This window comes from Sylvia atricapilla, chromosome 9 (assembly GCF_009819655.1).
Source record: "Sylvia atricapilla isolate bSylAtr1 chromosome 9, bSylAtr1.pri, whole genome shotgun sequence".
Classification (NCBI taxonomy): domain Eukaryota; kingdom Metazoa; phylum Chordata; class Aves; order Passeriformes; family Sylviidae; genus Sylvia; species Sylvia atricapilla.
In genome coordinates, this window is record NC_089148.1 from 4,769,176 (window position 1) to 4,794,065 (window position 24,890).

Here is a 24,890-nt window from a genome sequence, read left to right on the forward strand (position 1 = left end):
GTTTTGTTCCTGAAAAATGTCAGGGACATTCTGTCTCTGTCCCAGAAAAAGAACAGAAACAAACTTCAAAACCTTGGAGGTTGCTATGAAACAAAAGTGTCTTCCCCTTGGCTCTATTAATAAAACCTTTAAATATACTCAGTGCTGGATTCCCTTGCCATTGCTAGTGGGGCACAGTGTCATGTATGGCTGGTAGTTTGTATCTTCAAAGATCAGACCTGAACCATCTATTCTATAAAGACCCTTCTGGACTTCTAATCCAAACTTCTGCTTGGAGCAGGATCAATGCTGAATTCAGGCCAGGTTACCCAGGGGTTTGTCCAGTCTCATTCTGGAAACTTCCAAGTCCTCCTCCTGATGTTTGTTCGTGCAGTGATACAGGACCTCACATTGGTGTTGATGTCCAAGGCTTCTCCCTGTGTTGTTGTGCTTCTTTGGATTTGTACAATTTCTTGTTCGTGACAATCATGATTTTCCAGGTAGCAATCACAAAGCAGACTGCTGAGCCCCTGCTCGTTAAGCATCAATTATAAGATGGCTTTTCAGATCAGGTTGGTGTGGGTGCTTACATCTGTTTAACATGGAGACACTGCCTTCAGGAAAAACACTTAAGTGACTGGAAAGAAGAAAAAGGAGAAGTTGAATTGGTGACCTCTCTGCTGGGTCACTTATTTCTGTAGCTGACTGCTTTGGGAAATGTCATTGAGTGGTTGTGCAAAGCACGTGCTGGGCAGGGTTGAGGGATGCTTTGTTGCCCCTGCTGGTCCCCTTGGTGGGATGTGCTTGCTTTGAAGATCTTTGGACTTGATGCTTTCCTACTTGAAGACTTTCTTGTCAATTCATATTTTTGGCAGAGCTTCGTGCATTCTTTCAAGGAGCAAAGACCAAACTGATGAATTTACAAAGCCACATTAAGAAATGGCAAGTGTTCTTCTCTTTAGATGTTCCCTGAACCTCAATTGCAGTAACTGTAGCAGTAAATGAAAGGTGTGAATTGTCCTGTTCTCTTCAAAGGGTTATTAAACATCTGAAAGACAGCAGTGGTGTTTGGGCCCTAGAGCAAGGGGCTGCTCCTGACATGGCAGAGACTAACATGCAAGGTGGATGCTGCACAGCTGAGTGTTAAGAAAGAGTAGATGGAGTTGACCCTTCTCATAGGTGAGTGTGGTGGAGCAGTTGTTCCATTCTGTTACTGGGGCTTGGAAAGGTCCTGAGCTGTTCTGAGGTGCCTAAAAAGCCTTAATTCTGAGTCTTTTTTTTTAGAGCTTTGAAGTTTTAAAATGTTTTAAAGTAAAAAGATGTGGTTAAAGAAACCCCTGGAATGAGACTTCCCCCTCAGGCAGTTTAGAAGCCCTCTGCACATCACATCTCCCTGGGCTGAGTTCTACTACTGTTAGTAGCAAGCTGATCTCTGAATTTCAGTTTTTCTACTGTTGTGGAAAGCACAGACTGAAGTACAAGTAACATCTCAAGACAAGTAGGAGATGTGTATGGAATGTTGGCTGAACAAGCCAATACTCTGTGTGTGTGTGTGTAAAGGTGAGGGTGATGCAGAAGGCACCTCTCCACATGGCTGGAGCCTGGTTCAAAGAGCTCACCCAAGCTGGGAGGTTGGGCTGAGCAGCCCAGAGGAGCAGATGGTGCTGGTTTCTGAAGTTACAGTGTTTCCTCCTCTGTCCCCATCCCCTGAAGACATAATGAAATAACTTCCCTTGTTAATTCCGTAGACTTTTGTAAACAGAATGTGCAAATACCTATAACCATCTACTCAGTATGGTCTGGTTTGCATGTCTGGGAGCAGTGTTTTACAAAGCTTTGCTCCCAGCCTCGGAGCAGAGGAGGAGGAGTGGGAGAAAGAGCTCAGGCATGCACCTCTTATCTTTTGCTCAAGTCCACCTCCTCTAAAGCAGCCCCCTGAGCTGGTCTGGTCTGGCAGCCTTTGCTACCCAGGGCAGGGTCACCTCAGCTGTTTCAGCTGGGCTGGGAGGCTTAAAGCCCATCTGCCCTTTTGCAGCTTGGAGCACAAATGGCCTGTTGTGATGGGGTTGGAATGACCCTTGGTCATGGTTTCATCTGCTGCCTTAGCATCCTCAGGATGAATCACTGTGTGCTACTTTCCCTTTCCAGGTCACCATCCTTGGTTTTGCTGATGTTTTGATTATAGCTGGTGATGCTGAGCTCCTGAAGAGTGGATGTGATCAGTTAAATGGGTTTGTGCCACTCAAAACTGCAGGTGTTGGGAAGGGCCCTGCTTGGCAGACATTGGGTCACTTTGATGACCATCTAGTTTGAAGGCTTGACTTGGTGTAGAGCAAGTGATGCAAAAGCTGGTTTCTGCTCTTTGTTGCTGAGCCTGATGGTAAATTCTGCCAAGTATTACCAAGGGAGGGCAGACACTGTCCAAATGAGTCTAAAAGATTTTGGGCACAGTTATCCATTCTGGGACAGCAGTAGTATCACCTCAAAGTTGTTGTTCGTGATCTTAAGGATTTTTAAAATGAAATTAAAAAAAGCCCCATTCCTTCCTAATCCTTATCTGCAGCCCACAGAGTATTTTGGTGAGCAGAAGGTTTTCTAGAAGAGGGAGGGAACTTATGGCCAAGTTGCACTGGGAGTACAGTATAGGGTAGTTCAGTGCAGTGATGCTTCTAAACGTAGCTTGCCCCTTTTCAGTGATACTAAAAAAATCAAGAAATTGTCTAAGGTGTGTTCTGGGATTAAAAAAAAAAAAAAAAAGAGATCACTTGCCAGAGCATGGAGTAGGCTTGGAAAGATTTTACACTCCGGGTTTTACTTGTGGTTAGGAGGGGAAAAACTGGTGCAGTTGCTTTTTCATTAGAGGTTAGAAATAGGTTTCTCAAGAACCTCTGTTGGCATCTGTGGTTTTTAATCTCTTTAGAAAGTGAAGAGGTGATGTTTTCAGATAATATAGCCACTGAAGTTACTGCTAATGAAGTTGGTTACTTGGTTTCTGAGGAACCCAAAAGGCTGGAGCAAGATCAGATTGTTCAGTAGCACCTCAGCAGATAAAAATACTCCATGGACGTGTTTAGAATGACATGCTGGAAAGGAAATATTGGAGTTACTAACTTCTGTTGGTGAAATCTGAATTAACTCTGGGAGAAACACTGAGCCATGCATTATTTGGTGTAACTCCAAGGACAAGTGGGATTAATGGTATCTCAGCTCTAATATTAGTAATTTCCAAGTGAGAATGGGAATATCCAATGGCTCCTAACAGCAGTACCACTGTTACTGCTCCACAAGTTTTGTGTGGAATCTGTAACTCTCAAGAGTTCTCTGCTCCTTGGATTTGGTGATTGAATTTAAGAAGGTTTTTGGAGAAGTGAGGGGGTTGACAGCATGGATTAAACTTAGAGAAATTGAAGAAAAGGGGGAAGAATTAGAGCAATGGGAAGACCCGAGGTGGAAAAGTTGGTGTAGGAAATGGCATCTTGGATGTTTTTGGGAATACCACAGTGATGCTGGACATCACTGGAGTCTCCCTTCTGATGTTATGGGGCTCTGGTAGCATTTGGCAGAGTACCTGGTGCAGAATGCCTTATTTCTCAAGGACCACTGCTGTAGATCATTAAAACTCTGCTGACTTTATGTGGAATATCAGTTAAAGCTCTTTGGATTGATTTTTTTGAAAGACTTGTATGTGCCTATACAGTCTGAAAACTCCTTCCTACCTTTTCTGAAATTGGGATGGAGTGGATGGTAACTCACTGAAAGGAGCAAAACATCTCAAAACACTCAAGTGCTCCAGCTGTTAAGCCAGCTATGTGATGCTCTGATTTGCTGGATAATGCCCTAATGCTAAACATAAAGTGCTTGTATAAATACCAAGTTTTCTGCTGATGTTTTTTGGGAGTAAAAAATGACCACCACTACCCCCTACAAACAGTTGTCTTCAAAGGAGATGGCCATGAGGTCAAGGACAGAAATTTCTCTTGGCTGTCCTGCCACTCCTTGTGGGGAATACTTGAGCACACTGTGACTACAGCGCTGGCTGTTTTCCTGTCCCTGATCTGTAGCCAGAATTGGCTTCAGCTCCCTGTGTGTTTGGTAAGGACCTGCCAGCTGAAGCAAGAGGAAAAGGGAAGAAGCATGTGCAGCCGAGGGATGGGGCATGTCCTTTACGGTGACACCTCTTTCATTTAATCCTCAGTGAAGCACAGGTGATGTATCTGTTGCTCATGGCACTTGGCAGTTGCCCTGTGAAATGTGGTCCTGCTGTCAGGATGGGTTCTGGACCCTTGGCTGGGAATATTTGGGTTTTGTACTCGGTGGGGTGGGGTGAGCTGTGCATTTGGAGCTGACGCGTGGGAGCAGAGATGCTGGATTTACTCTACGTGCTGTTCTGCAACTTGTGGCCCGGTGGGGCTGCTGTGAGGAGGAGGAGAGACTTCCCACTGCAGCTGCAAGTTTAAGGGGTAAACAGGAGGAAAAGCAAAAACGTTAGTACAGTTTGTGCTGGATTGGGCTGTCCAGACTGTGAGTGATCAAAAGGGAGCAGATGTGGTGTGTCTGAGCAGATTTGGAAGCCTGGTCATGGAACACAGCCCTTCTTGGGCTTGCACACTCAGCTGAATGCAGGACATTAAGCCTTTGAACTACACTGCAAACCTGAATTGTATTCATTGCTTCTTAATTTTTTAATGCTTTCCTGTTGGAAGAATGGCAACTCTCTTGAGGAGTGGTGGTGATTTGTCTGAGCAGACCACAGATTAAGCCGGCTCTTTGCCTGCAAGTTCTTTATAAAGTTTTTGCTGTTTTATCATTTCCTTTTACATAGGTTTGAAGGCACTTTTTTCCCCCCCTCCTGAATGATGTTTTGTTTGAGTACACTTTTAAGATCTGTGGCTAGTGGCTGGTATTAGGCTTGAGAGATTATCCAAAGAGCTGTTGGAGTGCTTCATTGTTAGACTCAGTAAGTGGGAACTGGGTGAATTAGTTGCTTATAAAAGGATTTAATAGCAGTGTGAGAAAAGGGGAAACTGTGAGTTTTCTCTCTGTGCTGGCACTTAGTGTCCACCCAGTCCTGGAGAACAAGGTCAGAGATCTCATAACCAGAACTTCAAGATTTTTTTTTTTAAGTTTAATGCTCATTTAAACACTGTGTGGAAACTATCCTGTGCAAATAGAATTGGCACAGCACTGTGTTTGTTTGCTACAGAGATACAAATATTTAGGAAAACTTTGCTTAGCAAATCCATCTTTTTCTGTTGTAAAAGTGTCTGTGTCAGAGGGACCTTGAAAGCTCAGTGTGTTTTGGGGGGAAGAAGCTGAATCTTAAAAAGAGCTGATTACAAAAACACAGTTATTTTCTGAATTGCACTGTAATATATGACTGCACAATGATTTTCCTCTGCATCCTCATGCTCACAGATTTACCTCTTCAAGTTCATCTTAATTCTAAAGCTTATTGGTATGTCCATGAAAAGGCTGGGAACAGTCTGGCTGTGTTTTCTCAGGAGCTGTGGGAGACTGAGCTGGGGGAACATAGATTACTCTTTAACCAGCAAGTCTGGAGGAGGATAATGCTTATGTTGGGCAATGTGGTTTAAATTTGCACTCTGTTGCTATCTAGTCACTTGGTTAATGAAGCAGTGAATAATTTGTGTACTTAATGTTCCTGGGAGATTGAAATGTCCCTCAAAAGCCAATCTGTCCAGCTGCCTTGGCTTTCTGCAACAGAACTTAGCATAAAAACTAACCAGAGCTGGTTAGGTGACCAGGGCAGTAATACGTGAGGAAATGAAGAAGTGTGTGATCAGCATAGTGACTTATTTATCAGTGACCTTGACATGGATGAAAAATACTTTGTGTACAAATTTTTAGCTATACTCTCTCCAACTTTCATATTTTGTGGTTTTTTAATGATTATTTTTTTCTTTCCCTTGCTCATATTTACTTACCTTCAGTACTTAGGGGTCTAGATAAAAGATGACTGAGAGGAGGAAGGAAATTCCACTCTTGGAGCTGAAGTGAGAGGTAGGAGGCTAAGCATGTATGCATCCTAAAACTCCCTGAATGTCTCTTCCCATATTATCTAGGTTAAGCTCTTCTTAGTCTAGCAGTGTTTTACCAGAATGATACTGCACCATGAAGTATATGGAAAGCTGTTCCCTTATCCTCAGCAAAATCGGCTATTCCAGGAAAAAGCCCCCTGCTAAATTGTCAACACTGTCACCTTCTTGTCTCTCCACCATCAGCACTGTCCTTCAGCAATCAGCAGTGCAGATCTCGATTTCTTTCTACACTTGTTAAAAGTGTTAATTTCTGGGTTTTAATGGACTGAAAAATAACTTTTTACTGCTATAGTTAGATTGGCAAAAAGTAATTGTGATAGAAGTTCGAATAACTTCTTGTAAAAGTATCCCAGTGTGATCTGGAAGTGATTAGATCATTGCTGGTATTGATATAAGGCTTTCTTCTTGTCATATGTGTAAAATCTAGTGTATCTAATCATTGCCTCATAGCTTCTTTTTTTTTTAATAGCAGTGTTTTTCTTTGCATTGGCTTGTATAGGGAGACCTGAAATGAAACTAGACTGTACTTGGGTCTTTTTGTGTGTGTCAAGAAAATTCAGCAAGTATCAGGTGGTACTATGTGCTGGTAGTGGAAATGTTGAATGAGCTTAAGAATTATTTTTTTTTCCTGACTTGTAAAAGAAAATAAAATATTTCTATCATAAAAAGGCTTTTTGAGGTAAAATACTACTTTCTTTTTTGTAGTAATAAAAATAATCTACGGCAAGTATAGAGTCATCACGCCTTGGTGGAGGGAAGTCTGAGCACACACCTTGTCCATGCATTTGAAGAACATGAAGCATTACTTTTTGTAAACCGGTAACAAACCCATTCACTAAAACTGCTCTCTAAGTCTTTGGAGGAGTGAGACATCCGAGAAGGTTGTCACTGTCCATTTACTCATCCAGAGGGAGGCTGTTCTATCTGATATTGCTGCATAACTTGGTATGTTAAAGCTTTTTTCCTGACAGTGCCCCTGCGAGGGTTGTGGGGTTATTTGCAGTGACTCAGGCAGGCACGGCTGTTAGCTGACTCTTTGCTAACAGGAGGCACTTGTGTTCCTCCTGCTGGAATGCATTGCCCCATGGAAGTAACACTCACCTAAGAATTTGGTCTGTGCCCTGTCATGTCTTACATAGTTTCTGAACCCTTTGCTCTTCTGCTTGAATGGGTAGGAGGAAGAAGCTCTCCACAATAACGACGGTGCTTTTTAGTGTTAGGGGGAAAGTCAGTCAAAGAGGGAACTGGGATTCAAACATGCATCTTCATCTCTCACAGCTTTTGGCTTCTGCAGTCAGAGGTGACTCTGATGATATCCTTGTTGTGGAGTTGAGAAGATGCAAGACTTCCCTCCTAAAACTCAAACAAGAAGCTGACACATAGGAAGAAGAAGCCCTGTGATATTAACCCTCTGCTCCCAGGGCTCCTTCTGTATTTAAGAATTTAGCCTTGAGAGCATTGTATTGTTGGAGACTTCACAAAGGCAGAGGCTTTACAGATGGGCCTAAGTGGCTGTTTGTTTCTCTTTCCTTAAAAAATACTATCAAAAGTGTCAGCATGCAAACTAAGGACCCCGAAAGGAGGGGGAAAAAGAATTCTCTTGACCCCTGTTTTGTGGGCTTCTACTGATGGGCTACAAATTACTTGAAGTTTTAATTCATGATATTTTAAATTACTAACTGAGTTATGAGAGTTGTCATCTAACTTCAAAAGCTATTTTTTCAACCTAGAGATTCAGCATTTTTATAATGAATGTGCTTAGCAGTACTAATAAGAAAATGAAGTTTTAAGTTTGTCTCCTGAGAAAAGTATCTTTTCTCTGGTAGAGTTCCTTTAGTCTTCACAGCAGTGTAGTGTGCTTCAAGAAAATCTCATCACTTGGCATTTGGTGCAGATGGTTAAACTCACTTTTCTGTGCAATGACCCTCTTGGGCAATGCTGTTACCTAAGGAAATCCCTGCTTGATATACTGCTTGAAGATGAGCAGGACTGGGGAGGGTGTGGTCTAACAAGCTGTGGAATGTGCCTCTCGACACAGGGCTCAGGGACTCAAAGTTCGTCCTCCCATGTGTATCATGGTCCTTGGTGTTTGTTGGGAGGCTCTGAACCATCTGGGAATGAAATGCATTTCTCTGCAAGGCTCCCACCAGCCTGCTCAGCCTGTTCTTTGCAGCACAGCCTGCTAACAAGGTGAATTAATTGCACATCTGGAATTCCCAGGATTCCATTGCATTCCTGCTGCTGGGAACCAGGTGCTAACATTTAGCTTCCTACCACACCGTATGGCCCGAGTTTCAACACCACCACACAGGCTCAGAAAATTACAAGCTCCTGTGGAAGGTCTTTTAAATGCAATAATGTTTAATTTTCTTGTATCTGCTGGGGCTAATGTAGGAAAATACTTTTTTCAGGAAACTCACTTGACGTTATACTGTCTCAGCAGTATCTCAGGTAGTGTTCGGTCCCACTTCAGCAACTCTGTTGGTACCTTCTCAATCCTTCCTTGACAAAGCAGCAAAGTAATATCTCGCTCCAGAATCTTCCCTTAGAGAAAACAGTAAGGAGAGACTGTTCATGTGCCCATTCTTTTTTTTCTCCCACAGTTTTCTCTCTTCCTGGATGGGCAGCCTTTAGCCTGTAGAAGGAATTTTCATCTATAGGTAGCTTTCCAAATTGAGGTCTGGTGTGGATACACTGAGGTCTTTCGGAGCCTGATGTGAAGCAGATCTGGCTCTGTTCTAATCTGTCCATTAAATCAAGAGCTGCAGATTTTGCAGCTGGACATAGCAAGAAGTCTGGACTTACATTACCTTTGAAGGGTCAGCAGGAAGCATCCAATTTCATTTTCTTTGTTCATGGTGTTCCAGAATGATTTTTCAGAATTGCTTCTGTCCCTCCATGCTAAGCAATGCTACCTTCTCGAGTACTTGTGGTTTTTTGCTAAACTCTCTTCTCAGAAATAGCCACTGTATTAAGTAGTACTTTGTCCTTCTTGTGTCTCCAGCTGGGATCTGTGGGTGAGCATGAACTCACACACTTGCGTGTTTAACACACCGTTGTGACTTCCACAGTGCTGCCAGTGTGTACACATTATTCTCCAGAGGCAAAGTTGAAGGCAAATGCTGGCTGTTACATATGAATTGGGAACTGGGGTGCAGTTCCTCCTCTGCTTCAGTAAAAATTTGGAAGAGCTTTGCTTCTGACTTCCCGAAACATATTTGAAACATAACTCAGTGGCAAGCTTTGTTTTGGAAATGGCCTCGCTCCAGCAATGGTTTTGTCAAGTCTGTTTATCCTGATTTCTTCCCCAGCTTAATAGGCTGAGAAAGTAAAATCATTGCATCTGTGGGTGGTTGAAAATGGGCTCTATGGATATTGCTGCAATTTGTATTTCATAAATAATAATAGCTTGTGCATAAGCCTGTAATTGACTGAAATTGCATTAAAAGTTAGTATGGAGGCAGGTCAACTGCTGCTTAAAATCCATTGCTGGAGTCTCTTGGGAGGAGGGGAAGATGGAGAGGCAGGAGATATGTAAACTGTGCAGCATTAAACAGCATGATTCAAATGTGCTCAAAGTTAGTTTTCTTAAATGTTTACTGAAGAAGACAAAACCTAAATACTTGAGAAAAGAAAGCTGTTGAGTCTGCATCAGGCCAGGTGATGGATGCTCAACAGCAACAGCATTATTCCCAAATAACAGCGCTGTTAATTATGGCCTGTGTCTGAAAAAAATCTGGGGCTGGTGAGTGGGAGTTGGAAAGGCTGAAGGGAGAGTAAAACATCAAATTCCAAAGAATTCAGCATTCTGTGCAAGGAACATTTCTGGCCTCTCTGTGGCTGTACAGCCAGCAGTGTGTGAGTCAGTTCTGGTGGGTCATGTTACTTCCAGAGCTGCTGAACTTGCTGCTACTTTGAGCACTCATTGTATATAGGCATATCACCTAATTTGTTCTTAATTAAGCTCAACAATACGAGCTGTGTGTTTTTGATATCTAATTCAGATAGGAGCAAAGCCAGGTGTTAGAGCTGTTGCAGGCTGTGAGAAGGTGTGGATCGGGGTAAGTGTAGAAAATGCTGCCTTTTGACAGGGGAAAAGGCTTCAAAATGTTATTTAATAGAAATTAGCGGCTGATTATGATAAGTGATGGAGCCACTGAACTGGGTGGAGCAGCAGTGCTCCAGTGGGAACTGGTGTGCCCACCTTCAGGAATGCTGGGCCTGGAGCAAGGGGCATCTCACCCACACATGGGCACCATCCAGGGTAATTTTCATGCTGCCTTTGGTCAGGACATCTTTGGCTCTGGTCATCTGGGTTTGTTGAACAACTGAAACTGAAGCATCACACATGCTTTGACTTTAGGTGTGCTGGTTGAAAAAGCAGGGGGAGGACATTGAGCTGCTGGAGGGTGAGGCTCCTGGGAGGGCATGGAGAAGGAATTAACAGGCCTCAGGAAAACCTGCTGACATTCCTGCACTAACAGCATTCACAAAATTCTTTTTATTTGATTGCTTTCCCCCCTCAAAAGTCAGTTAAATATAGTTGTCCTTTAAAGAAATGGTTTCGCAATTCTCACCAGATTATCTGATACTACAGTTCTTTAAAGGTACTGCACTACAGTCCAAAAGACTTATTTTCTTTTTACAGGAAATCATGTTTTTGCCAATTGGCCAAATACTGAATTCAATGAAGCCGTGACCTCAGTGTTCTTTAGCTATTTAAACTTTTGGAGTTTGAAAGTAGTTTTTAGCCTCTTTCTTCTCAGTCATTCTTCCATCTCCAAATCTCCACCTTTGAAAAGGTACAGTTGGAGCTGAACATCAGGAACACTCCCTCCAACACCTCCTACTGTCAAATTGAAATTCATTAAGGGAAATTATCAAAATGGGATTTGCTCTTTAGGTTGAAGAATATGAGAATGACTTTTGAAAGTGGGTAAGACTTGTTGCTTTCTTGTGATTTCTGTGGAGATCTGGTCTTCCACAAGAAACATTCACGGGAGAGTGTTGCCAAGGATCAAGGATGGAAAGTATCCAATTCTATGGAAGGCTTTTTGGTGCATCTTCTCTGGCCTGCTGCTGCCACCAGCTCTGATCTTCGTGGAGCTGTGGTGGTGGTGCTGGTTGCTTGCTTCAGATTTTACTGGATGGTGGTTGTATCTCCAAAATGAGAAAAACTCTTGGGAAAATGTAATCTTGCTTGGACACTAAGGTCCCACGGTGACTTGGAATGGGTGAGAATTGTCAGTTTTCAAGGGTTGTTATTACTGTATGTATTGTTGGTGTTGGCATTGGACTGTCAGTAATGAAAGGAAAGTAATAACTGTGCATTCTTCTGCCAAGAGTAAAAGACAAAAAACAAGTTTTGTCTTTTCTGCATCCATAAATTTTTCTGATTTTTTTTCCTTTGCTTCTTGGGTAAAACTCCTGTTTTGTGAGAGTAAACTCTCACTTTCCTGTGTTCCTTCAGTAGTGGGAATGACCTGTTTTCACCCATACCTATTGTGTATGGGTTGTGGAGGAGCTTCTGGACCTTTGATACAAGCAAATGAACTTTCTGAGGATCCCAACCCACAGCAGCACCAATCTGGCTTGTTTTGGTGCTGATACTGGTGGTAGGAGGTAGCTTTGCAGTTCAGATGCACAAATGAGATGAAGCCCACCCCAAAATTGCCCGTGGCATCCTTGATCATCTGTGATCTGCTGTGCTTGCCAAGCGTAAAGGGCCTTTTTAAAATGAGTTTTTATCGTTTGTGCTGAAAAAGGACTTGGAGGCTTCCTGTGCAGCTAGGACTTTTGTGTTGGACATGGGATCTTCCCAGTCCCCAGTGAATAAACACAGCTGGCTGTTTTGGGAAATGGACTTAACATCTTTGCATCAAAGCTGTCCAAATAAGGCATCAAGCTGTACTGAATTAATGGATAAAGGGGTTTAACTTTTACACTGACTTAAAAGTGATCAAGTGAAAAAATGCCATTTTTACAAGGCTACCTTCAGCCCAGAGCAGGGGGAAATAAGCCTCACCCCTTTGGAAACATGACTAAAACAAGCAGCCTTGATGACCTATCAATGTTGGATTATCATGCAATAATTTACTGGGCAGCCTTTGGCTGTCCAGAGCCGCCCACGCACAGGAGTCAATGATGCCTTTGTTTGGGAGTGCTGGAAGAATGCATGATCTAATGGGGTGGTGGGAGTTTGCCTTCGTTCCAGCATGCTCCAGGCTGTGCTCATTCCCCCAGTGTCCCAAACACATTTCCTTCCTCTGTCCCCGTCTTAGAACGGGCTCCCAGAAAAAACAATCCATGTTTGTATCTGTCAGGCTTTTTTAAAACCCCAGCACCCGTCTGTGGTGGAGCTCCACATGCCAGAATCTTTGGTTTGGTGGGGCATGGTTTAAGAAAAGACTGTTAAAATATCCTTCAGGCCTTTCTTGTTCATGATATATGCACATAAATCTTGAGGCTCTTCAGGTGAGGACAAGAAAATAAACCTAAGATTTGTTATTACTCGTTTGTGTTCCTATAAAGACTACAGCTTGGCATGTAAGAACTGTTGTCTGTGCTTCTGCATGGAGTTATTTCCCTAGTGGAATTCCTCAGAAAGTGGGAATTCTTTCCTTTCCTCTTTCAAATGCTCGCTATTCCATTTGCTTGTGCAATACCAGTGCTCTCATATTCCTCTTCCTCTACAAATTTTTTCAGGAAAGCTAGGACCTAGTTGTAAAGGACATTTGCTCTAGAACTACAGAAATTTCTTGGTTTTGGTCATAAGTGTGGCTTTTTCATGTACATGTGATGCAAGTGACATAACTTTACACTTACGCATCTTGCAGGTGTTGGGCTGTTGTTTATTGAAAGTACTTTCTTCCAAAAGAACAAGTGTCTCAGGGTGTTTCTCACTCTCCTCCCCTCCTTATAAACTCTGTCCTGCTCTTGTTGCCCATCTGCATGCTGAAAAATCCTATCCCATTCCATTAGATGGGATAACTCACTCTTCTTAAATTATTCCCTCTCATTTGCTGCCCCTGTGATCCAGGAGGGAAGGCTGTGGCAGGGTTTCTAGCATGAGAGGCTGAACAAAATACTGCACAAAGTGAGAACCTTGGAGTGGTCAGTTGGCTCGAGATGTAGCAATTGGTCTTAAAGAACACCTTGTGAACTTGCTGGCCTCTGTCTGCTGACATCCAGGTTTCTGTCCCCTGCAAGGAGCCCACTGCTTGTGTGAGATTCCGGGATCTGTGTGTCTGGAAGAATCACAGCCAGTCTGTTCTGCTCATGGCTGGTCCAGCATTGTGTTGGTTGCTGCGAGAGCTGATGGCTCAAGAAGGGCAGAGTTGGGGCGGGAATAAGGGTGAATGGCATGGAGCGCATTTCGATCTAGTAACTGGGAAAGCTGGCATATCTTCCTGGGAATGATGGGGAAACAGGTCAGAAGAAAAAAGCAAAATGAAATGCCAGTTGTATTTTATTGCTCTCTGCCCTGTCACTGCAAAATGGAAAAGAAATCCAGTCAAAAAGTACTAAGTGGGCTCTATTTGTTACTGGGTTTGTTTTCAACTCTTTTAACCTTCACTAAGACATAGGTTGTCGGCAAGTACCTATGTGAGAAAAGCTGCCCTGAACCAGGAGCCGACCAAAAGAGAAACAGTCAGGTTTAACCATTTCATTACTGCCCAGTGGATTTCATGGAAAACAAATCTGCAAAGGTTTGGTTCTTTGCCCAATGCAGTCTTCTCAGGTGGATTATGTTTTCCCTCAGCAAAACTCAGTGGCTGTGTGCAGGAGGGGGTAGCATTGATTCTTCCCGTGTGCCAGTCCCATGAGCAGGGGATTCGAGTGGACTAATAATGAGGGAGGATGAGTGTCCTCTGGGCTTATCTCACCCAGGCATCTGCTCACAATTCAACACTTGTAGTCATCGTGCCAGCTGGCGGGACAGTTTTCCTGATGTAAATTATCCATCCGTTCTGAGGGGCCTGGATACAAGGAGGTCTTTTGTGTGTAGAAGGAATTCCTAACTTCAGGGAAAAGGGAGGAGTTTCTGAAGATCTAAATGGCGTTTGCTTATATGGGTTTTAGTATGGCACATTTCCTGGTGGACCTTGGCATACTGAATTTGGCCATGACCCAGCTGAGGGAGAGCTGTAATTGCTGATGACAGCTGGCCAAGCCCAACGATGTGAGCAGGTTGTTTGGGGCAGTATCCACTGAATCAAACATTGCTGAACATTTTCAATGCCACTTCTGCTGCCTCTCCAGGCACCCAGGACTTGCTTGCTCCTCTGAGTCTGTAATTGCAATATCATCTTGAAGGCTTGTATGTGTGCTTGCTTACAGTAGGGAAAGGGATTCAAGGTTTTCTGCATCATCCTGAATTGTCAGAGGGGACTGGCTATTGTGTCACCGTGTTAATTGCTGGTGAACAGCTCCATGCCTCAGAAAAGATGCAGTTTTAAAAAGCGTGGCTCATGATTTTGAGCTCTGGATGCTTTAAACACACATCAGGTTGCACTCGTGAAGCACTAAACTCATGGTCACTGATTGCAGCATCTGGAGTTCCTCCTGCAAAATAGATCTGCCACATCTCAGTACACACATACTACCTGCCACTTGACACTATCAGACAGTTCTAAGCCAAACTGAGCTTCGAGTAAGTACTGGCTTCTAGGAACAGGAGAACAATGTCTTTTTGTCTTCTAAGTGTAATGTTTAAAACTGCCTTTCACCTGGTTATTTCACCTGTCACCGTTTCTTACCATTATAACTGTGTATGTTTATTCAGCCCGGCAAGACATGAAAGAAACCTGGGCTGCTTATCTTTGCTAGAAGAAGACTCTTCAACTTCAAAGAACTTGCCAAGCTGTTAAGCACAGCATTTATGTTCAGTGTGAACAGTGGGGAAGCACATTTCCACACTGTGTCAGCTGGTCTTGGGTAAACTCCATTGTTCCAGCAGTATTTACCCAGCAAGGCACTGCACAGCCGCTCTCTGTGCATTAGCTGCATTCCTCTTTAATGCCATTAACTGCACTGCTCAAGGAGTTATGCTGCCAGCTGCCATAAATGTCTTTTTCACGTGGGTTGCTCAGTTGGGAGGGGTTTGAATGCATTTTCTTGGCCTGCCATGTAAAACTGGAGATGAAAAAGGGAGGGTCCTTGCCATTTAGCAGGAGTTCCCAGGGAAAAGGTTTTCATGCTGCCCAGAGCACAGTTGGCATGTGCTGTGCCTTTAGCTGAGCTGGGGCTTTCACAAGGAGTTGTGGGAGACCTTATCAGGAAACAGGGATCATAATTCAGTTACACTGGAGAGTAAAAAAAAAGTAGTTCTTTTCTGGGGCAAGCAGCCTGTGACCTGGCCTTTCATCTAGAGCAGAAAGCTGTGTATGTGAGTGAAAGCACATGCTCAGCCCCCTCATCATTCCCAGGATTCTTTTGAAGCATTTCCTCCCCATCTTGATGAAGCCTGAACACAGAGGTTTCGCTTCACACCAGAGGAATGCAGTACTAGTAAAAGAAAACTAACCACCCCAATTCAAAAGAGCGGGGTATTCCTGATAATTCAGCTGACACAATTTAATGAAGTGACCTTCATTGTTGTCTCTGGCTTCCCTCTTGACTTAGGGAATGGCTGCATTTGCCTGATGTTTTCCTGTTTTCACTTGTCATTAAAGTTGCCCAAAGAAACCCCACCAGCACTGACTTTTCAGCATTAGATTTTTGCTTTATCTTACCGTGTGAGCTCAAAGAAAACTTTCACATTAAGCTGATGACACTTTTACTAGTGATAAAACTATGATAGGAGTTGTGGTTTTTTAGTTGCTCTCCATCCAAGATCTTGGTGAAGTTCTGGGGTAGGCTGTCAAATTGTGGGCCAACACACTGGGGTAGTACTGCAGAAGAAAAAGAAAGAATTTGCTTCCTGGGCCCCTTGCCTTTTACCTGGAAAAGATGTGAAGCACATCCCGAGTTTGTTTACCATGGACCTGAAAAAGATGTTTGTGTGTCTCCAGCCTATTGTCTTGTGTGTTTGTCTTGAGTTCCTGCATGTGCAGGTTGTTCCTGCCTCAAGCATATTTTGCTTTCAGTGAGTAGCTCTCTTTGAGAAGAGCCCATGTAGTAAGAGAAGCAGGAAAGCTGGGGGGAGTATGATTTGTACACAGGATGCCTGTTTCTTACCTTCATTAAGATTCATGAGAAAAACACTCCAAATATACAGAAATAGGATTTGTCTTTTGGACTGGGCAGGAAGGGGAGGGAATGCCTAAGCTAAGTTAGTGCTGAGTGTTGATCCATTGGAAGAAAGCAGTTTGGCATTAATAGTGGTGCTTGCTTTTCACTTAGCTTCTGTGTGTAAGAACATTTCATTAAATAACCAACCCCAAACCAACAGTGAGTTGGTAGTGGGCAAAAGCCACGATGGTGAATGTCTGGCTTCCAGTCTTGTGCTTAGGTCATCCATAACTGCACACATGATATAAATAGGAAAGGGTATTTACTAAAAAGTGTCGGGGAGCTTGTATCTGTATAATGTCCCAGCTGTTCTGCATGTCACGCACAGACAATACTGTTTGGTGGGTGGTTTAAACACCAGATTGTTTTTTGGGTTTTTTTTTATTATGAGGTGTCGTGGTTTGGCACTGGCCAAATGTCAGGTATCCATGAAAGTCGTTTGCTTACTTTCTTTTGTTACAGCTGAGCAGAGGAGAGGGGGGGAAAAAATGAATGAGGGGCTCATGAGTTGAGATAAGGGCTGGGAGGAAACACTTTAAGGGCAATACAGGTTCAATTTCAAAGTTATAGAGTAAATTTTTTTTAACAGAGCCAGAGGAGGATAATGAGAAATAAAATAAGCCTTTATAATAAATAAATCTCTTTTCCCCCAGCCCTCTCACTTTCCCACCGACAGTGCAGGGAGACAGGGCACGGGGGTTTTGGTCAGTTTGTCATTGGAGATCTTTTTCTGTTCACCCAGGGAGAGGAGTCTTTCTTCTGTTATGCCGTGGGGTCCCTCCCATGGGGAGACAGTCATCCCAAAACTGTTGTGGCGTGGGCAGTTTGTCCACAGGGTGCAGTCTTTTAATGACAGACTGCTCTAGCTGGGGAGCGAGGGCTTTTTCTCTCTGTCTCTGGAGGCAGGGGCCCTCTCTTTCTCTGCTTGGGTCTCCCATTAGATCACAGCTTTCCCTGCCATCCACCCGCTCCACTTCTCCCACGGCTGCGAGCGGATCTCTGCATCCCCCGTGGACTTGATGTGTGACAAGAGAAGAGTTGGTTTCACCACAGTCCTCCCCAGGGCCTGCAGAGGAATCTCTGCTCCGACACCTGGAGCGCCTCCTCCCTCTCTTTCTTTCCACTGACCTTGGTGCTGCCGTGTTGTTTTCCCTCCCGTGTCCTCACCTCCTCCTCTTCTCTGAGTGGAAATAAAACTGCTCCTTGTAGGTACCATTGGCAACAAGTTCCACTAATTTGGAGATTCCTGCAGGATCCTGCAGTGCTGAGAGGTCGATCTGGTCCAGGTTCCACTTTGGGCAGTCACTTGCCATGTTTTTGCTGCTCACCACGTGGCCCTGTTGCCATTGGCAGGTAGTGGTGGCTGCTGGGCAGCAGTGCTGCTGTTCGATCCCTCTCTCCATGCAGCAGCAGGGGCACTGTTCAATCCCTCTCTCCATCCAGCAGCACTGTGTGACCCCTGTCTCCATCCAGCAGCACTGTGTGACCCCTGTCTCCATGCAGCAGCACACTCTGACCCCTGTCTCCATCCAGCAGCACTCTGACCCCTGTCTCCATCCAGCAGCACTCTGACCCCTGTCTCCATGCAGCAGTCTCTGACCCCTGTCTCCACTCTCCTTCCAGCACTCCCTGACCCCTGTCTCCAGTCTCCATGCAGCACTCTGACCCCTGTCTCCAGTCTCCATGCAGCACTCTGACCCCTGTCTCCAGTCTCCTTCCAGCAGTCTCTGACCCCTGTCTCCAGTCTCCATGCAGCACTCCCTGCCCCCTGTCTCCAGTCTCCTTCCAGCACTCCCTGCCCCCTGTCTCCAGTCTCCATGCAGCACTCTGACCCCTGTCTCCAGTCTCCATGCAGCACTCTGACCCCTGTCTCCTGTCTCCATCCAGCAGCACTCTGACCCCTCTCTCCATCCAGCAGTCTCTGACCCCTGTCTCCAGTCTCCATCCAGCAGCCTCTGACCCCTGTCTCCAGTCTCCATGCAGCACTCCCTGACCCCTGTCTCCAGTCTCCATGCAGCAGCACTCTGACCCCTGTCTCCAGTCTCCATCCAGCACCCCCTGCCCCCTGTCTCCAGTCTCCATCCAGCACTCCCTGCCCCCTGTCTCCAGTCTCCATCCAGCACCCCCTGCCCCCTGTCTCCAGTCTCCTTCCAGCACTCCCTGACCCCTGTCTCCAGTCTCCTTCCAGCACTCCCTGACCCCTGTCTCCAGTCTCCATGCAGCACTCTGACCCCTGTCTCCAGTCTCCATCCAGCACTCCCTGCCCCCTGTCTCCAGTCTCCTTCCAGCACTCCCTGCCCCCTGTCTCCAGTCTCCTTCCAGCACTCCCTGACCCCAGTCTCCATCCAGCACTCCCTGCCCCCTGTCTCCGCGCGGCCCGGGAAGGAGAAGCCTGTTCCCCTGCCCCAGTGCCCCACGGCAGGCCGGGGCAGGCCGCGCTCGCTCTGGGGCTGCACCGGGGACGGCCCCAGCGGCGGCGCTTCGCCAGGCCTGGAAAAACACACCGTGTATGTTCCGTTCTGATTTTCTTCTTAAATATCTCATCACAGAGGCGTTACCAGGCTCTCCATCGTGCCAGCAGCGTGTCCATGTCCAGAGCCATCAGAGACTGGCTCTGTTGGACACGGTGGAAGCTTCCAGGAGCTTCTCACAGAAACAACCCCTGTGGGCCCCCGCTACCAAAAACCAGGCTGTGCCAAACAAACACTTTGGGGGACGTAATTTTTCAGTATATCTTGATTTTTACTTAATTCTTTTTTAAGTATGTTCGTTTCTGGGCCCTTTGCTGTGCTTCTCCTGCTACTTCGGTTCCTCCCTGGTGCCAGACAGGCTTTGGGTGTGACATGCCTAATGCAGGCTGGCCCCTGGCCTAATCACTGGGGGGCCTGCAGGGCAGAACCGTGGTTCGTGACCTAACTCATGGCTGTTGGGTTGTACGTGTGTCCTTTGAGGACACTCTGTTCTTGGTGCTTGGTACCGTCTGGTCTGCTCACTTGTGAAGGAGGTGAACACTTCAGCAAGTGCCAAGCCTCATGTTAAAATTTAACGTGGTACAGTTCATTCATTTTACAAGTTGAGGTTAAATCCGTGTGACTTCTGCAGGCTGAAAAATCCTGTTTTTCAATCAGCTGAAACTCTTCTAGTAGCTTTTTTTTTTTTTTTGATCAATGAAAGAACTGGTATGACTGCAAGTTCTGCTTAGAGCACTTTTTCTTGGAAGTGGTGGGAGCATAAAAGAGCGTGGCAAGGACTAAACACCAGGGGTTTTATTCCAAACAAACTCAACGTTGTTTTAGCAAACTCCCTACATGCTCCAGGGTGTCCTGATTGTACACAGTCTGCTTGCTGAAGTGGAGCAAGAACAGCTGGTACACAGCTGTATTCTTCCTCCTGAGAACGCTTGGCCAGTGCCTTGGGCAGCATGGATAGCAGACAAAGGTGGCTGAAGAGTGTTGTGGTTCTTTTCTCCTAATGGATTCTCTCAGGGATGTGACTCCCCTGGGCAGTTGGTTTTTGTGTGTGGGGGTAGATGCTCAAGTCACTGGAGGAGAGTCATGAAGGGAGGGTGATGTGCTGACTGTCAGACTGATTAGGAGGGGAACAGAGGGCAAGGAGGTGCCTTTTTTCATCCTTCTATGAGATTAAGAACATGGGTAGCTTGTAAATCATTGCACTGTGATCTGAAAAATGCCTTGGTGGCTTTAGTTAAATGATGTGGGAAACTTAAACCTCGTTTTGTTTTTCCCAGGGAATGAATACAGGAGGGCTGTAGTTCCTAAGTTCAGTGCTGGAGGAAAAGCTTTGTGAGCTGTAAAAAGAGATTGAGGTATTGTCTATTTAGAGAGGAGGTAGAGGTACAAACCAGGCTCTACAGTGTGACTTGTTCCTCTCTGGTTAATACTGTTTCTCCTATGCATATGTTTGGGAGAAATATCCTCATATATCATGATTAACTTGGCCTTGGCTTTAAATACACAAACTACTCATGTCTGATGTAGTCTGTCATCTCTTAGGGATGCATGCAAAAGAGAATTGCAGCTTCTGAAATGTGTTTTGTTGCACAGAAGCTTGTAGGTCTCTTTATTTATCTATTCAGTCTGCCCTCAGCTTCTGCTTTCAGTTCTTTCACCTTGTCTTTTCTTGGAGACGCAGTACTGGGCTGGAAGAGATACTTCTGGTGTTGCTGGGCATGCTCATCCTTCTGGATAATGCTGGGAGATGTTTCTCCAGAGAGAGAAATGCAGTGCAGCTCTTAGCATTTTTTCTCAGTTTCGAGTCTTTCTCACGTGTCTCCTGTCCCCCACAGGAAAAGCCTTTGACATCACCTACGTGCGTCTCAAGTTCCACACCAGCCGGCCCGAGAGCTTTGCCATCTACAAGCGCACGCAGGAGGACGGCCCTTGGGTGCCCTACCAGTACTACAGTGGCTCCTGTGAGAGCACCTACCGCAAAATCAACCGCGGCTTCATCCGCACCGGGGAGGACGAGCAGCAGGCGCTCTGCACCGATGAGTTCAGCGACATCTCCCCTCTCACCGGAGGCAACGTGGCCTTCTCAACGCTGGAGGGGCGTCCCAGCGCCTACAACTTTGACAACAGCCCTGTGCTGCAGGTATGTGAGCAGGACAAGGTCACTCAGGTGCTCTGAGCTGAGTTTTCCTGTGGAGTCGCTGTGGATGGTGGCTTCGTGATGACTGAGCTGCACTACAGCCCTTACTCATAGTGAAAGGCCCTTGCACAGCTCGGTTGGGATGGACAATCCACTGAGAGGCTTTGGAAGGAAGAGTTCAAGTCTTGAGTTTATTGATAGTCAGTTTATGGTGCAAAACCAGCAAACCCGGTGGCGTTAAGGGTGATTTGTCAGTAGGCATCACGGAAGTCTTCAGAGGATGAATGTAAATCTCTGCCAGCTTAGAAAGCAGCTGTAGATATTCTGCTGTTGTTTCAGATTCAAGGACAGAGGAAGGTAAAATCTCAGTCCAGTTAATATTTGAGGCATCTGCATGTACATTTCAAGCAGAAAAAAGTAAGAAATGTAAGATTCTTCTAATTGCATAAAACATTACAAGAATCCCTACCCTGTTCTTTTACGTGTGTGTTGAAGCAGAGAAGTTTGATTTTATCCTTGACATTTTTCTCTTACAAGTGGCTTGGCAAGTGGTTTTTGGCAGGTTTTTTTTTTTGTTGTTGAACATTTTGGACATTTTTTTGCATTCACAGGAGAGGTTGGGCAGTGGTCAGGAGTGGACTAGGAGCACCAGTTTATCTGATTTACTTGCCAGTTTTTGTGTTCTGCTTGCTGACTTCTCCAGTTTATATTGCAACAAGGAGCTAAAGCTGTGGGGTTTGCCTCACTGGGGCTTGTTGTCTTCCTTTCAGAGCTGTAATTACCATCACTTCCCTTTGCTCTTAGAGTAGCAGGAGCAGACTGAGACGAGCACCCAGCAGCTCAGGGGTTGCTTGTCTCCAATTCCCAGGCAGCAGAGCACAATCTGGTGGGGTTGCTTCTGCAAACTAAAGTGAAATGAAAAAAAGAGATTAATGGGAAAGGACGAAGAACTTCTGAAGTAGAAAAGAACCCGTTTGGCCACCTCATTGGTGTAGCTAACCCTTGCAGAAAACCATGCCTTATCACCAGGGTAAGGTGAACAAGGAGATTTCAAGTTAGCAATGTGTACAATTTTCTGATAAACTTCTCTAAGGAATAGAGATCTGGCCACCAGTTTCCTAAAATATGTACCAACCCCTGGTGTTGCTTTTCAGAGCTGAAGTAAATGTGTATGTTGTGATTAGTATTTCCATGTATTTACGTCAGTGTTTGTGATTCAGTAAATAAACGCTATGTTACTGCTGAGCAGTGACACAGGTGCTGCACAGTCGTACATATAGGAGTGTTTATTTGTGGCTTTTTATGGTGTTTGAAGGAAAATAGCTTTGTAAAGGGTGTAATAAAACCAAGGAGGGGTCAGTGTAGTGGCTGGAAGAAGATGATACAGAATCTGGCAACAGGCTGTGTGTGCTGGCTGCTGCTGCACGAGGGCAAGGCAGTGTGTTACAGACACTGTGTAAATATTATAAAAAACTCTTGTGTTGCAAGTCATATTTGCCTGTCTTCTTCAGCCTCCCCAGCCTCACTCTTTTGTCTATCTGTATGTTGTAGTCTGGTGCAATACCCTAAAGCTTTTCCCATTGGTGCTGCATAGCTTTGCAGGAAAGCTACGGGCAGACTGATATGTACAATTAGCAAGCTGGCATATTTGCCTGCCCTGCACTTTTTGCTGGAGAGGTTACTGAGTGCTTCGCAGTTGAAAGCAGTCAGGGTGCAAAGAGGCATTGGAAAGGGTCTCCAGAGAGGAGAAAAGGTCAGGAGAACCCATTTCAGCCAAGAGGATGTGGTATAAGGCTTCTGGAGCAGGAGCGTTTGTGCTCCCGAGGTGCAAAGGGGAAAACAATGAGGAAGGAACCAGCTGCTGCTGAATGACTTCATTAATAGAGCTGCTAATGACTGGTACTCTCAAGGGAGAGGGTGTTTCATCTGATGGGATTTCTGTCTAATCTAGGAATGGGTGACGGCTACGGATATTAGAGTGACCCTCAATCGTCTGAACACATTTGGAGATGAAGTTTTCAATGACCCAAAAGTTCTCAAGTCTTACTACTATGCAATTTCTGATTTTGCTGTGGGTGGTAGGTGAGTAGACAATAAAACTCAGTGCTTATTAAAGCTTTTGGTTAGTTTTATTAGACATACTTAAAGATACTGATTGTATTCACATGATGCCAATAGGCTCTGGTCTTTACTGACTGTCCTAAATCAAGAATGCATGAGAATGAATTTTATGTAATTTGCAAATATTGTGTATAAACTTTTGTGGCTGTAACTTCAGGGCTGGCAGAGATCAACTTTTTTCCCTTGATTAGATGAAATAATAAGTGATTTGAGAGGCTAAATGGTAAAAAGAGTAACAAAAGAAGAACATTTTTTCTGCTCTGTGGTTTGTGCATTTTTAAATGTGTTTTTAAATTGTTCTCTGCACGTATCTGTACTCTAGAATAACAGTAAGTAGAAAATCTCAGTATCTCTACTTGACATATATTGGAGACGCTATCTCCTTTGGAGGTCTGGAACACAGTACAGCATGGTCATGGCTGTCCATTGCTTTTGCCAAAGTCTTTTGTAGTATGCTTAAACTTAAAGTAGTTGATGATAAAGTGTTTTAATAAACAGAGATGAGACCACTGCAGGGTTTTGGACTGTTTGCATATTGTGGTCCTGAGACTGGGATTTGGCCACATGGGGATTTATATTGGCTGCAACACCAGTCTGGAGGTCCCTGGGCTTCTGTATTAGTCACCTTTGTGCTATTTAATTTCCCACTAATACCACAATAGCCCACACCCAGTGAACATACCATGTTCTGGGCTCTCACAAGAGAGAAGTTGTGGAAAATTTACTCACATAAAGCCAGCTGAATCTTTGATTCTCCTACTCAGGTTAGTCTGAAGACTGCCATGGGGAAGGTTAACTTTTCTCCCTTTCTAGATGCCTACCTAGAGCAGCCTGCACCTCTTTGTTTCATAGAATTCTTTAGTTTGGAAGGGACCTTCAGAGATTGTCCAACGCCATTATGGGCAGGGACACCTTCCACTGTCCCAGGTTGCTCCAAGCCCTGTCCAGCCTGGCCTTGGACACTGCCAGGGATCCAGGGGCAGCCACAGCTTCTCTGGGCACCCTGTGCCAGCGTCCCACCACCCTCATTGTAGAATACTGGTTCCTTACATCCAATTTAACCCCACCATATTTCAAATTAAAATTAAAATTTGAAAGATGTTTAAAGTTACTGCCCCTTTGTAGCCCTGGTTTGTGCCTGACATATTTTGGTTTTTGAAATCCCTTTCCTAGGGAATTTTCTGTAAACAAGAGACATGTTTTAGTAACAGCAAGAATGTTTACATATTTCACCTAGGAGGGGCTTCTCTTGATGTCCCTCTGGTCTGACCATGACCGATGTGATTAAAGAGGTTTGTCTTCTTGTCACCAATTGAATTGATCTGTGTAAAATACTATAAAAGGAGAAACGTTTTCTGAGAATAAAGGAATCGCCTTTTCAGCCTTCTGAAGTTGGAGTCTTTGTGTCGTTGTGGTGTACAGTTGTGACACCCCTTGTCCCATCACTGCAGGCCCTGTGAAAAAGTTTATCTTTATCTCATAAACCCTTTATAGACATTAGAAGGCCTTCATAAGATATCCATGAAGCCTCCTCTTCTCCAGGCTGAATGACAGCAGTTTTGTTCTCAATTTTGTTGTAGTCATCTACCTTCAAATTACTCTCATCTCAGATTTCGAGATCCGGGCCCTACTTTTTGGTGTTGCTTTGTGAGTGACCTGGAGCCCTGGAGTTTTAATACCTGTTCCTTACCTCTCCTGAACCAGGTGCAAATGCAATGGGCACGCGAGTGAGTGTGTGAAGAATGAGCTTGGGAAGCTGGTCTGCAACTGCAAGCACAACACCTTCGGGGTGGACTGTGAAAAGTGCCTTCCTTTCTTCAATGACCGCCCGTGGAGGAGAGCGACCGCGGAGAGCGCCAACGAGTGCCTGCGTATGTGTGGCTGCATACA

At 44.9% G+C, this 24,890-nt stretch overlaps 1 protein-coding gene across 2 annotated transcripts in view; it reads left to right on the forward strand.

Moving 5' to 3' along the window:
- Nucleotides 1-24,890, forward strand: part of LAMC1 (laminin subunit gamma 1) — a 66,334-nt gene that overhangs the window by 21,918 nt on the left and 19,526 nt on the right. For both annotated transcript variants that reach the window (XR_010744200.1, XM_066324657.1), the window contains exons 2-4: nucleotides 20,578-20,882; nucleotides 22,831-22,961; nucleotides 24,705-24,871. Coding sequence is in view for 1 of the 2 variants with exons in the window: in XM_066324657.1 (XP_066180754.1) it covers nucleotides 20,578-20,882; nucleotides 22,831-22,961; nucleotides 24,705-24,871 (603 nt within the window). In the remaining variant the exon portion in view is untranslated. The remainder of the gene's footprint in view (nucleotides 1-20,577; nucleotides 20,883-22,830; nucleotides 22,962-24,704; nucleotides 24,872-24,890) is intronic.